This window comes from Bombus flavifrons, chromosome 11 (genome assembly GCF_040668555.2).
Source record: "Bombus flavifrons isolate JBK064 chromosome 11, iyBomFlav1_principal, whole genome shotgun sequence".
NCBI classification, from domain to species: domain Eukaryota; kingdom Metazoa; phylum Arthropoda; class Insecta; order Hymenoptera; family Apidae; genus Bombus; species Bombus flavifrons.
In genome coordinates this window covers 8,330,582-8,345,777 of record NC_138452.1, presented here as the reverse complement: position 1 = coordinate 8,345,777, position 15,196 = coordinate 8,330,582, and the positions used below count along the sequence as shown (strand labels likewise).

At 41.3% G+C, this 15,196-nt stretch overlaps 2 protein-coding genes across 6 annotated transcripts in view; one reads left to right on the top strand and one right to left on the bottom strand.

The window, feature by feature from the left end:
* The window catches only part of LOC138185162 (pre-piRNA 3'-exonuclease trimmer), a 118,648-nt gene that overhangs the window by 83,662 nt on the left and 19,790 nt on the right, over positions 1-15,196 (top strand). The window lies entirely within an intron of this gene.
* LOC138185161 (uncharacterized) overlaps positions 3,945-15,196 on the bottom strand; it is a 41,150-nt gene continuing 29,898 nt past the window's right edge. For all 5 annotated transcript variants that reach the window (XM_069123876.1, XM_069123880.1, XM_069123879.1 and 2 more), the window contains 8 exons: positions 15,079-15,178; positions 13,726-13,846; positions 12,303-12,513; positions 9,999-10,394; positions 8,269-8,625; positions 6,769-7,047; positions 4,610-4,825; positions 3,945-4,335 (listed from right to left, as the gene is read on the bottom strand). In XM_069123876.1, the coding sequence (XP_068979977.1) occupies positions 4,184-4,335; positions 4,610-4,825; positions 6,769-7,047; positions 8,269-8,625; positions 9,999-10,394; positions 12,303-12,513; positions 13,726-13,846; positions 15,079-15,178 (1,832 nt within the window). In that variant the 3' untranslated portion in view covers positions 3,945-4,183. The remainder of the gene's footprint in view (positions 4,336-4,609; positions 4,826-6,768; positions 7,048-8,268; positions 8,626-9,998; positions 10,395-12,302; positions 12,514-13,725; positions 13,847-15,078; positions 15,179-15,196) is intronic.

The window sequence follows — 15,196 nt, the reverse complement described above, 5'->3', positions numbered from 1 at the left end:
AAGTAATTTTGCTTCGTGATAATGCAGCATCACATACAGCAAAACCGGTCAAGGAAACGATCGAAGCGTTCAGTTGGGAAATACTTTCGCACGCGGCTTACTCACCAGACTTGGCTCCGTCCGATTACTATTTATTTGCATCGATGGGACATGCACTTTCTGACCAGCACTTCACTTCTTACGAAAATGTACGAAAATGGCTCGATGACTGGTATGCCTCAAAAGAGCGACAGTCTTTTTGGCGTGGCATCCACCAATTGCCAGACAGGTGGGAAAAATGTATAGCTAGCGATGGGCAATACTTGGAATAAAATATTTTTAATCATTTTCATACAATAAACGTGTATTTTCTATACAAAAATTCCGGTTTCATATTTACATACCTGGTATATAATTATATATACGTTGTTTTCCGGATATTCCATTTGCCAGAACCCACTGTATCGCAGCATTAGACTTCGTGCATAGGCACCATAGAACAACACGAACTACGTGTATATCTTTCTGACAAGTATAAAACCTTAGATTGTACACTGTACATTCTTCGATATTAGAGAGATACGTCTGTACATCTTAGAGACTTAGCCGGGGAATAAAGAAGAGCATCAAGATTATGGAAAAATAAGTAGGCGTATAATTTTTATCGTACAATACAATAGTTTCTATAATATTTTACACCTATATCGTTCTATCTAATCGTTCCTACCACAGATAGGAAAGATTAAACGAGCACTATTATATATATATATATATATATTATATAGTTTCTAAAAGCTTTCGAATTTTTCTGTGGCCTTTAAAAAAAAATATAATACGACCAAGGATAGTTCATCGGTAAACACTGTGCTATCCTTCCACGTCTGTATTAAAAAATATACGACCATCGGCGTCCTTGCAGCTGAACTTGTCCATTTCCTACCCCACAGCCATCAACGTCTATCGAACTCCCTCTTTATTTATACCCTTGGAACCGGGTCGTTCGGCGTGTCATTGGAAAAACACGCGTAGCGACCCAATTTGTACCACGTCTCTCGAACCTGTCGCCAGTCGAATCCATCCTGAGCACGCAATGCGCTCATAAACATTCCGATTTACTCGTCACTGGTACGTCGTTGTTAATCTTCGCGTGTCGCGTACAAAAATCAATTTCTATATTCAGGCTCCCGTCCGAGCAACAGCGACCCAGAAAGTCGATCGGTCAAAATTTTCCATTGCCAGCCAGAATATCGGATCTCGTTTAGCAACACCGTTTATCGTACAACAGCACCTTTAAGGTCGGCCATTCAACGACGCGCAGCTTAGTCTTCCGTTCGTCAGCAGCCGCTCGACTGGTCGCTCGAGTTGTTAGGTATCACCGTGTGACATCCGCGTTTGTAACGTAATTGTCGGGGTGATAGGTCGTCGGAGTCCTGGATGTCGTTCACCACGGCTACCGTGTGCAGAGACTTCATGGACGCTTTCCTCTGAGCGTCCTTGTAGCCGGAGAAACTCGGCTTTGGCATCCAGTTCGTGCCGTAGGATATCGGCAGGATTTCTCTTCGAGATTCGTTGATCAGGTCGCTCGAGATCTCGGATCGGCACTCGTCGCAGATGGAGCTGGCCTCGCTGTCGTTCATCGGCGCGTTCATCTTCTTCTCGATTAGCAGGGGCTCTTGTTGCGGCCAGTGTGGTTGCAGTACGGACGTTACGATACTGGATTCAAGTGGCAGATGGAATTCTTAAGGTTAGGGTCCAAAGGTGTTTAGGTTTGTATGATATCGAGCGGATGTCGTTTTTAATCAAACAAACACGATTCAACAACGAAGAGTAGCAACGTGAAATTATTGGGATTATTCGTATTTAACTTTACAAGCGTTTGTTTGAAAACGTACGAGATGTAGGAATTACAGTTTGAACGCGTCTACTAAAATTCGCGATCGCAGTTGAATTAATGGTTGTTTGAAGATGTTCGTTTAACCAGTCGGTTCCGTTGACGTTGCAGCGAAATACGCCAGATACTTTTGAATTAAGCGAATTATTGCGCAATTTATGCATGACACGCGAAATTCAATTTAGCATAGCAGCTTGCTATGTTATACCAACCTCTTGAAGCATGACTTTGCGTAACGTTTCACCATCACGAGCGCGTCCTTTGCTCCAGCCATAGATTCCGTGACCAAGTTCCACACTCGATTCGCGGAAATCGCGCAGCCTAAGACAGTTGTGGCGATCGACATCGATATCAACCAGCTGATCAAACCAGCTGACATCGCCGGCGGTTGCAACGGCGGAGGATAATAGGATGACCAAACTTGTTGCCACCATTGATAGGAGACGTCTCGATATTCGGATTCCTGAACGAAACAAACCCTTTCTAATTAGAAAACATATAGCAAACAGTCGATATACGAGAAATTCGTCAACGAAGAATTATACATCGCTTGTTCTCTGAACTCTTTTTGAATACGACAGTCTTGATAAATATGACTGTTTGCAACGGTGTAAATAATTTAGACGACGTTAGTATGCGTTTTAATGTATCGCAGCTGTCGGACCAAAATATATAAAATTCGCGTGGCGGTCAATGCGGTAACCTGCCAGCCTCTTAGATACCATAACTTCTTCATTCGATGATTCTTTATCTTTTCACGCATCCTTTCATATAAATACGTCGTGTCAAATTTCACGTTAAATTACTCGACGAATTTCCCAAATAATTGGATGCGGATTACGTTGTACGGAAAACACCGTAAAATCGCGAGCAACCTCGTGGCCCTCGAAGGCCACGAACGCAACGATCGAATAGGTTACGCAAAGCTTTCGTAACTTACGTAACCCCAAGACGTCCAGACGCAGCAGTAGAGCAGCCTCTGCATCATGAGCCAGAGCCAGAAAACCGCGATAGCGACGACCCAGCTGACCAGCAGCTTCAATCAGAAACACGTGTAACGTTATCTTGGACGGACTATCCGAAACTACGCGATACGACGATACCTGAAGACCTTTGTACACCATCGTCGAGGCTACGCATTCAGCTAACCCGTTGCAACAGGGTGGATTCCTCCACAGAACGATCGCCATAGAGGTCAGAATTAAAAACGAGGGCAAGGTGTGGATGAAGTCCGGGCCAACGGCGATCTTGGCATACTCTCGAAAGACCTTGTGCTGCAGGAAGAGGATCTCGTGCGGCACGGAGAGCAGGGAAACGATCTGCGAATCGAGAGCGGTCAAACAGGACATCGCTGCGGAGGCTGTGCACCAGCCTGGTCACTGGCTATTTATTCACGCCAACATCGACCACGATGGTTAGAGTTTTCGACGATAGAAACGTGAAGTTGCGGTCGAAATGAACCGCGTCGCCGATCTTCCTCTATTTCTCCCCTCTTCGCTTTTGATCGGTAGGATCCGTGATAGCGATCGAGGTTTCGACGAAAGCAATGGTCGCCGACAACGGTAGTAGTGTGACGTTTTTCGGGGTGAGAAAACGAGGTTTCCGGGGATTAAGAGGCAATATGGTACGGAGTAACCCTTCGCGTCATTAGAGGATCGAGTATAATCGTCAAATATCGAGTTCTTATTAGCTAAATATTAGGTGGTCCGAAAAGTTTCTTTCGTTTTATGAGGAAATAGTAGATGCGCGATATTTCTTCTTTTATATTAATTCGTTGGATTACGTGTGATCCATTCTATTTTATTTATATTATTATGATGATACGTAATATCTTTCGTTGGCTAACCTTTATGGGCTACTTTTTCACGTGACGATGACATTACACCAGAGGGGTTAACACACCTAAAACACAGGGGAGAGAAACGAGCAGTTTCTGTTCGAAGATGGCAATATGACAGAGAAGGGATGTTTTTATCGCCCAAGATGTATGCGCGAAGCGATACAAATATGCTACATTGAATGATACAAAACAAGATTGGCAAATACACAGGGAGACGAATATAACAGGTGATGGTACGAAATTGAAAATAATATTTATTGACTAATGTTTATGCGAAAGTACATGATACATAGAAAAGTTCTCCGATATTTATACAATGATAAAGCCACGTTCCTCGTGATTAACTTTTTACTTACAACGAAAGAAAAATGCGAATAATACAAAATCCTTGCCAAGGTGTGTAACTTTCAGTCTGGCCGCCTTTATTTACAACTATGTACACGGCGTACGCGATTCTTAGGGCAACTAACAGTCTATATAAGGAAGTAATCCGGTCCAACGAAGGATCCACATTTAGGGAAATCTTCCGGAGCGGGTACCATATCACTCGTCTGTCCAACTTGAAGGATCACGTCCAACCCACGCGTCCATTCAGCTGCATGCTCGTCTCGTAACATCCAGTAGCCTGAAGATTTGATCGAACGATCGTTTAGAATTAATAAATTAATAATTATTCGACATAAATAAAAGTGATGAAATAATCGACACCATCTTTCATTATGCGTCTAGTCATCTGGTATCGTAATTTTCTCGACTGGAACATTTTTTCCACGATTATTTATAGGAAGAATTTTGAAATGGAAGAGACGAGATATTTTTTTTTGAAAGATCGAATCGAGAAAGGGCTAATGGAGTGAAAGAATATTTTCTTAGACGATAACAGACAAATGATGTATTACCTGGATTATCCGCTTTAAACCTGAGGGCGACTGCCCCGAATTTCGGAACAACTACGGTATCTTTAGCCACGGTGCAGTCGAGATTCCGAGAAAACAGTTGACCTCTGTCGTCCAGGCTTTTTAACTCTTGCAAAGACACGCTGCGACCGAACTTTCTTGCACCCACTACGTAGAAAGTGTATCCGTGCAAGTGGTACACCAAGTCGTCGAGACCGCCTTATAAGAAGGAGAAGGAGATGTTAAAAAATATTACGAAAAGAACTGATGTTCAGAAACAATATGAAATATAACGCAAAAATATCAAACTGATATGAAAATTCGAATCTCTCTCTCTCCTGAACATTTCTATTCCTCGAGGACTAAGAACGTACATCAATTTAAAGAAACAGAGATAAGTCGCTTGCCTCTCATAGACTTTCAACCGCTAGAACATTTAAACCGCTTCTCGAATTTAAGTTACACACGAACGTTAAGATAATTGCTTTTCGAAATTTGCTGAGCGCTTTGAATCGAATTTTTATCATTTTTAAATGGAATTTGAAGCTCCAAGTACATTTTATCGTTTGAGAAATTTCTCCAGTTACATTTTTTCAGTTTACAGTTATTTCTTTTGAATTTGCGAAAGCGTTACCAAAAACAAGCTCGAAAACTATAAACGAGAAAGTTGAAAGGTAATACTCGTCAACAACGGGAATGGAATTAAACGAAGAAATCGCGTTTCCGCTTCTCGTGAGAAACAATCGTCCAGATGGAACAAAGTGGCGATCAATATACCCAGCCTCCGCGACGTAGAGAAATATGGATCAAGGTTCTTAACTCGAGGCAACGCTTCGGTGAGTTAATTCGGCTCGTCTGCTCGTCCGATCCTTCCAAAACAATCCTTGGTGCCTTCTACGTACCCTTATACAGGGTGGTTGGTAACTGGTGGTACAAGCGGAAAGGGGGTGATTCTACGCGAAAAAAGAAGTCGAAAATATAGGATAAAAATTTAAAAATTTTTTAAATTAAAAAAATAACGTCAATCGAGGCAACGATTTACAGTGAAATCCGTTATAACGAGACGCGATAAAGTGCACGCGTACCGACCGAAAATTCAAAGTCGATTTTCTCGAAAACGAAGCCTCAAACGAAACATTTTTATTCTATATTTTCCACTTTTTTTTTCGCGTAGAATCACCCTCTTTCCGCTTGTACCACCAGTTACCAACCACCCTGTATATTCGATTTTATTACATAATTATAATAAAATAATCGCGTAAAGGAACTAGACGTAAACCTTTCTATTTTTACGAAGGAAAATTAAATATCGAAGATTATTGCCTCGAGTTGCTTACTCTCCGTTTCTCTACTCAGTTTCCAGAAAAAAAAGTAATATTCTTCCCAACGCAAGTAATGCGAAATTCGATTTTAAATCAGACCGGTTCTATCGACGAATAGAAATCGATGAAGGATATTTTGAATCGTGAAATCACGATGTTTGACAAGTGAGATAGTCGACGAAGGCTAGAAATATTTATTGCAGATGGACGCGCGAACGTTCGTCACGATGGTAACTGAAAACCTAATTTCTCGTTTCATTTTATGACGAAGCCTTAGGACGGTACACGTATGAGGTATCTTCCGTAAGACGTCGATGCGTGTTAATATAATCAGCGCGATATAGGCAAATGTTGGAACAAGAGGAAGCGTAATTTGTTTTTCTTTCCGCTATTTAGCCTATTTTCACGCTGACTCAACCAGTCGTTCAACTACGCGTTAGTAGTAGAGAATTTTTAATGACGCACATGAACAGCGAAATGAGGAATCTTGTGTATTTTAAAATGTACGATGGTAGATGCTAAGAAAACAGAGAAGCTATTCCGCTCGTCGTTTCTTAGCGGTTCGTTTAAACGAGCTAACATTAGCGAAGGATGAATAGTTTCCTTCTCATTTTCGAGATCGCCTCGCTATCCTATATCGTATGTTGCTCTACGAAATTGCAAGAAGCAAGGAAGAAAAAGAAACGAGCATCTTTTTCTGAAATTTCGCTACGATGTTTCCGAGCAACGTGACGTCATCTCAAAGCAATCGAGCAATTACATTAGGAGGTATCGATCGGACCGGTATTTAATAGAAAAAATTGGATCATCCGATAAAAGCGACGAATTAAAGTTAGTTACCTTGATCGAGGAGAATGATCTCGACGGTCGCCCCGAGCGGTATATACCTCACGTGAACACACTCGCAAACGTCTGAAGCGGTAGCGTCGCTACGGCGGCAGCGTCGCGACGACAACGACGCAGTTTCGTTGTTCTCGACACGAGCGTCGTCCTCGTCGGGGGTGGAAGAGCACATAGTCTCTTCGGAGACGTCGGCGCCCTGTGTCAACAGCGGTGACGACGGGTACGTGAACGTGGCGTTGTTCACGTTCAGAACTCTCATCTCCACGCCGCTGTTTCCTTCGATAACGAATTAAAATTAATTTCACGTGTACGAACAGTTTTCTGTATTTCTAAATATACAACGTGCTCGGTTCGCGCGAGAACGTTGAAATACCTGGAAAAATGCGAACGACACGAAAAATTGTCGCAGACAAAAATCGTGCGATATCGAGTCGTCAGATATCGAGGACACGCTACGTTTTCCTTTATTTGTCCCTGCAAACAACTTGAAACGTGCGCACTGCGAACGTTGCAGTCAAATCTTCGAATGCAAACCTGTATTTTTTACGACATGTAAATCACGTCCTGCGAGAATGTTTTTCAGTATGTTCACGTATGATGGAATGTGTGACGTTATATAGCCTGTGAAAAGTATATTCTACTTTCTCGCGTATACATTTGGAAATAGATAAGAACGTCGAGTGGACTGTCATTTTTTACTACGTTTGGAATAAAACTATGGAATAACGCCGACGCGGTATGAGTATAGCGATGACGTCCGTAAAGAGGATGCTAACGAGAAATGAAATTTACATTCCCGCTATTGCATCTCATATGGTAGGAAGAGATCGCCTGGTTGAAATTTCTTAGAAATTACGAACCTTCGTGACACTCTCTTTCGTTACCTTGTCAGACGCGTGTTCCTCGTAATTATTGAAAGTAAAATAAGATGGTTAAGGTCAGACACACGAAGACCGCTCGTTAAGTAGTTTCAACGTCCGTGGACGTTGCAACGCAGACCGAAGTTACCGCGATATGTGATAAACCAGGGATTAACAGTATCCGTTTTCTCTGCGGCATTGGTTAAACGTAACCTGTCCTCGATTTTTCATCGTTTAGCATATCGACCGCGTGCGTGTCAGTTTTCGCACTTTCCCCGCGTGTCATTAAATCGAGTTACAGAGAACTGCACAGAACCATGTAGATTAAATCACGCTGTAGCTCGAAAGTTCATCGGGAAAAAGAGAAACGAGACGCGTGAGAAGAATTAGAAAGAAGAAACGGAGAAAAAAATCTGTTACGATCGACAGTATTCATTTTGATACGTTTTTGAAATATTCACGTTGATCTTATAGATTTGACAGAGTTTTTCTTCCGAAGGTAATTAAAGACACGCGTAAACAAATCTAACGATAAATCAAAGAAAATTCATAATTTTAATTCACCAAGAGCATTCACGAAACATGATCGTGCGTTTCAAGAAAATTACTATTTATTTACCGGTTGTTGGTCGCTTACCAACGATATCGTTCGTCTGCAGCTTGTAATTAATAGGCAAACGGATGGTGACGTCGGTTTTCGGTTTCCCTAGAGCAGCTGGTATCTTCCGCAATGCGTGCAATTCCGTCACGCACAGACTCTCTGGATTTTCACACTTCGCCGCGGGGTTCGTCGTCATCGCCACTCCAACTTCCTCGACTTCCGACTGTTCAGTAGCTTCCGCCACGGGCAACGGATCCTTCGTTGAACTTCCCTTGTATTCTAAGATCGCGGCACCGTTTATGGGACTGATCGCACATTCTTTCGACGTGTACACGTTCATCCAGTAGGAAGCAACTCGCTTGTTCGCCTTCAGGACAAAATCTGCTCTCTCGCCTGCGATACATTTTGCAATTTTTCTGTATGTATCACGGTCTGCGTGTGTAGTTACGAGAATGAAGCAGTAGCTGGTCTATCGCTTACTGATAAAATCTCAGATCAATATCTTTTGGAAAGACAGAAAAGTGAAGTTTCCATAATCTGAGAATCGTTCGCTTCGGCTCTTTGAAAGAAAGAAATCTGAAGAACCATAGTTGTAACTTTAATCTTATACACTTGTAGCGATTTTAATTGCTGCATATTCGTTGCAACAATTATAAATGCGAACATTTATGAATTTATGCATTTATGCGCAAAGGTGAGCACCAGTGCGGAAATATATAAAATAAATACACAAAAATAGAGTACACGCAATAGCTAAAAGATAAGATACACTTTTATTCGCGTTTCGATTCTTTATGGGTCTTTCGGTAAATATATGAATTTTCATACAGATAAGCAACGTTCCGATCTTTAATTTCCATTTGCTTTGGAAATTAGTCTGTTAGGATCTGGTACATTCTACATTATACAAGGTGTCCCATTATTAATGGTACAATCTAGAGAAGGTGATCGTACATGAGAAAACGAGTGGAATATATGGAATGATATAAATTACAATCGAGTGATATTTCAAATATTCGTTCGAGGTTTCGTCTTCGAGAAAATCGACTTTGAATTTCCTCCGAGCACGCTTCACTATACCGTGGTTAAACTGATCTCGATACAAACTATTGTTTGCTTTACCCATTTACGTAGAAACGTACATAAAAAATAAGTCAAAAGTTTACTCCGAGGACAACGCAGGTCTTGGACGATTAAGAAAGCGAAGAACTAAAAACGAAGAATACGTTGGAAACCGTGCACGAAGGATTAATTGAAAAATTCAATTAACTCGAATAAGAAAGATTTATTCCATATTTTCCACTTATTTTCTCATGTATTAGGTTCACAAAGGATATAACCTAACAAACACGAATATGGTACCCCGCTGGGGGTAGCCACCCACATGATAATCAAACAGCCAAAAAATTCTACCAAATGTCCAAATCGGACAAATTGTGAATGTAAACAAGTAAATAAATAAAAATGTATTAGGTTGTCCGAAAAGTGTCTTTCTTTTACAGACACGTCTTTTACAACGATGCATCTTCATCCAAACATGAAACCTAATCTGTCGAACATTGTGATCTTTACTTTGATAGAACCAAATGGACCATACGTAATTCGATAAAATAATATAAAACGGAAAATGTGCATCCATTATTTCCTTATAAAGCGAAAAGACCACCTAATACAATCACCCCGTTCAGTTTGTACCACCGATACTGGAACAGTCTGTATTTTATATACAGAGAATCGTGGCACACGGTGCATGCGACAACACTCACCTTTCGCCAATGTAATCGATGCTATTTGTCGTGGTTCCACTGGCTGGCCATCGAGAGCGATCAGAAGAAGGGGATGAGCATCGACGGAGATCGTTATTGGACAGGATCCAGCACCACCAGCGTTCGCAACGCGGAATCTGTGACGTCGTCCCGGGATAACTGTGAACCTGGTCAAAGGGACGTTCGGCCCATTTGGCTGGCGTCCCCTGCCATTCACCAAAAGGATCGCTGGTTTCGCGTGGCCGTCGGTGAACGTGATTTCGGTGGAATGTTGCCACTGGCTCACGAGAACCACATGATTCGAATCGTCGATATCGTAAAGAGCGCGATGAGGATCTTTGATATCGGCTTGCTTCACGATCAACGCGCCAAATATGCCATTAGTAACGTCGGCACCTACAAATTAAACGAATTCCTTCTAATTCGCCGTGACGTTGTTAATGGGGTATTCTAGTCTAGAGGCATGAATTTCGGGCGATTTTTGAAGCTCTGTACAAGCGAAACAAAAAATATTTTTGCTATCCTTCTTTTTAGCATTTGTTTATTGATATTTCGAGATTACGTAAAAAATTCACTGAAAAAAAGACTCAATATATAAAAAGTTACGAGCTGGCAAAGTGGGTGCTGCCAAAAAAATGGGGTGTCGTGACGTGCATGATATCAACCCTTCTGGTCGTCCGAAATAAAAAATGTGAACGGATTCTTAATTAGTATGGATGCCGCTATCGTCTGAACCTTGGAAGAGTCAATACAACATTCTTTCACGAAATGACGGCCGTTTGAAAAAAAATTTCTTATTTCGCACGTTTTTTTGACAATTCCGAACGTTTAAAAAATAGTAATATTAAAGATTTTGAGCTGAGCGTGGTCCGGACGATAGGGGAGTATATAAGGAATATTCAGACCAAATTTAAAATAAATCGGTTCATTAGAACTTGAGATATCGTGCATGCCAACTCGAAAAAGTAGTTTCGAGAAAAACGCGTTTAAAGTTTTGGGACAAGTTTACTCGGACAACGTCTACCGTCTACTATTCATTTGTTCCGGTCAGACCGGAGCAGAAGCCGCGTCACAAAAATGGCTGTAACACATAAAATAATTGAAATTTTGAAAAACCCTTTTAAGGGCACATTCTTGAATGTCTAAACTTTGGAAATATGAAAAAAAAATTGTTCGATTTTTCCAAATTTCTAGACCAGAATACCCCCTTAATACAAATAAGAAGAAACAATTCGTAGATTCGTTACACTCGTATGGAAGTATCAATTTTTGCAAAGTATCGCTCACTGTAGTTTCACCAGCAGGCTTCGTTGCTAATAAAAAAACGATCCAAGTAATCGGAAATATGGTACCAGGTCTGTAAATATGAAACCGGAATTTGCCTATAGATGGCCCTAACTGATAATGTAGTTATCACTAAACTGCGTCATCGATGCCAAAAGTCTTTGTTGACATCTCACAAACATTTTCGACTCAGAACAATACAAGTTTCATACAACAGCATAGTTTGTAATAGCGTTGAACATGTCAAATTTTGTGCCTGGAAACTACGATTTGCGGACAGCATTGATTTTCTGTTACCATTTGGAGAAAACTGCTGCAGAATCGCATCGAATGCTTGTCGAAGCTTACGGTGAGCATGCTCTTGGTAAATCACAGTGCTTTGAGTGGTTTAAAAAATTCAGAAGTGGCAATTTTGACGCGAGGAACGAAGAACGTGGAAGACCACCGAAAAAGACCACCGAGCTGTTAAAACCTGGCGAAACCGTTAATACCGAGCGCTACCGACAACAAATGATCGATTTGAATCAAGCTTTGCGTGAAAAAGGACCAGAATATCGAAAAAGGCAACACAAAGTAATTTTGCTTCGTGATAATGCAGCATCGCATACAGCAAAACCGGTCAAGAAAACGATCGAAGCGTTCAGTTGGGAAATACTTTCGCACGCGGCTTACTCACCAGACTTGGCTCCGTCCGATTACTATTTATTTGCATCGATGGGACACGCACTTTCTGACCAGCACTTCACTTCTTACGAAAATGTACGAAAATGGCTCGATGACTGGTTTGCCTCAAAAGAGCGACAGTTTTTTTGGCGTGGCATCCACCAATTGCCAGACAAGTGGGAAAAATGTATAGCTAGCGATGGGCAATACTTCGAATAAAATATTTTTAATCATTTTCATACAATAAACAGGTATTTTCTATACAAAAATTCCGGTTTCATATTTACATACCTGGTAATTTCGCTATCACGCTGTTACGATCGTTGTAACTGGCGAACGAAAGTATTAATTACTTACCAGCGTGAGCATGCCATAGATGAGTTCCAGCGGAAGAAGCGCGGAATTTATATTGGAAGGTGGTGTAGCTCGGTATCGGGCACTGAGTGACCAGAGGTGCGCCGTCCATATGCGGCGTCTCAATCTGCGTTTGGCCTCGCCAGTGCATCGCCGCAGTTTTACCCGGGATCCGATTAATCACGTCCACTACCAAGATATCGTTCTCGCAAACCTAACGACCAAAGAAACATTCGGTATGCGTTAATTGGCTAGAGATAAATCTTGTTTCTTATCCGTAGCTAGTTTCCAAGAGTTTTTTTACAAGACCGCTATCTAAATAACGTACGATACGACAAAAACAAAGTACGAATGCTTGTTCGAACATTCGCGTGAAACCTCAGTCTTTTGGGATACAAGTTACACGAACAGATACGATAGCGGAGGAGATAGCGATTATCCGTAAGCACGTGATACGACGCACGAGTGAAAATGGCAAATGTATTTGAGAAACCAACATAAATTGATTCGAAACGGTTGTCAGAGGAGAGAAAGTCAAAGTGATTCTGCATAAGCGACTCTAATGTCTCTGTTTCTTTGACAAAGGAATCCTTCGGCTCTCGAATTCAGTGATCGAATCGTGAATTTTCCACTTCGATTTTTGTAACTGCGGTGTGTTTCACCATCTCCGTACGATCTCTATATTCGTCTTCTGTAACCTTGAAATTCTCCGCTTGGAATTCTATCGGACGGGACCCTCTATTTCAATTTCTATCGCTGCCAAGCTCTTTATTTTAATTCATACAACCCCCTTGGTCGCTCGCTTCGGTTTCTATAACCCCCGGGGTCCCCTATTTCTGCTCATATGACTCCGGAAATCCACTATTTCAATCTCTATAACCTTCAAGTTCTTTATTCCAACTTTTACGATCACCGAGTCCTCTACTTCCACTTCTATAACCCCGAGCTTCTCTCTTTCTTATGATCTTTTACGGCTTCGGCATCCTCTAACTTCACGGTCACTCGGTATCGACTTTCTCCTTACAAATCACGGTAAAACCTCGATTATCGGAATATTCCTGGAATATTTAAGGACTCTACCTTTTAATTTAAAAAATCGAGACGCAAGGATAGAAATCGGAAAAGATCGCAAAATTTTTATTCGAAGGTCCGCCTTCCCATTTAATATCCATATTTAGTGTATATATTATATCATATTATATATTATATTATATTATATATATTATATTATATAAATATTTAATTATCCAAAAAAAAAGAAACAAACTGAATTTATTCTATTCTCCGAACAATTATTTCGAATGACCAAGATTCCGTGGCATAAACGTTTCGAGTTATCTCCCGCGAATCGATTCGTCGCAACCCTTCTCTCTTTCTCTCCCTTTCAACCTCGTTTCGATATTCGTAAGAAACTTTCGAGAAATACCTGAATGATGGGGCCAGGCAGCTGACGATTCGCCGTGAGGATCCCGCGTCTTTGTCCATCCGCCGAGACGCAGTGTTCGGACAAACACGCCGTTTCGTTCTGTGGACAATCGCCGCACGATCTATGGACCAGAGATTGCAAACAATGAAGAAAAACAGGTAGCTGCGTAAATCATAGAGATTACAGTCGGAGCGTGAACGATAGGACAGCGAGTAGCGGCGCGAAAGATTTCCGCATTTCAGCGCTCGAGGAATTGCGTAACAGTAGTTCGTGTTGGTAACTCGGTCGGTGATTCTGATGAAAATGATCGCTGGACGTGGGAATCGTTGCGTCGCTGATATAACTAAACGTACCGCGCTATAACGCGATGTGACGCGAAAAACGGTATCTTCGACGCGTACTTACTGCAAATTACGTACAAGATGTGTGCATAAATTTATCGCGAGCCACTTTCAAAATTTGAAACCTTTGAAAAATTGAAACGATCGGAGTCTTTCTCGAGAAGTTAGGAGAATTGTTCTGGCAGATGAGGCGTAAAAGAAATTTGAAAAGATTGCAATTGGTCGAAATCGCGAAGGAACGAGCGAATGCCACATTTTTCAACTTTTTTCTCTGGCATCGTAATGAGCATTTAAACAACGCGTTTCAACGTGTTCCACAAACAGCGATTTCTATAAAATGTTCACCATATATAAATGTTGCAGACGTATTGTTTAAATTTTCATTAGAATCCCAGGTGAAATAAGATGCAAAACGCGACCTTTGTTCCTTTCTTCGCCATTGCGATCGATTGCAAGTTTCTGAAACAATTTTTTCATACGTCACTCTTGGCAAACTAAACCTCTTAACTTGTCGAGTGAAACGAAGTCGTTTGATCCAATTTTTAAAAAGTTTCGAAAGACGTTGCCACCGGTTTGAAAGTCACCTGATTTACATTATGGAAACGATCGGGCAATATTTTCCCCCTTTTTCTTCGCCTTTTCCTTGCTTTTTGCATGATAAGGAGATTTAGCCGAGTGTCTATAGAAATTTGTAATATACAGAGTGTCCAGGGTTTAACAGTCAAACTTTATCGATGTTTTCTATGTATACGATTAATCGTATTTTTATGCTCCGACGCTTCCAAGAAGCATCGAATGACCCGTATTATACGTAACGTTCTTCTTCTGCTTGATCCTCGCCATTGAACATACCGGCACATCGTGATCGCTAAAACCTGGGATACCCTGTACATTTAGCGGTTTTGTTACAGCTTTTTTAACACGTTCGCGGTCACCGATGCGTGCATCGCGACGAAATATTACGGTCAGTTGTAAATAATCAGATGGAGAAAGAGACAGACGATAATCTTACTTGCTGAGCGACTGGAACACTTCCAGAGTGAGCTTCAATCGACAAATCATTGGCCAATCCAAATGGTGGCATGGTCTATCGCAGGAGAGGAATATTTGTTCTATAATAAACACAAAAG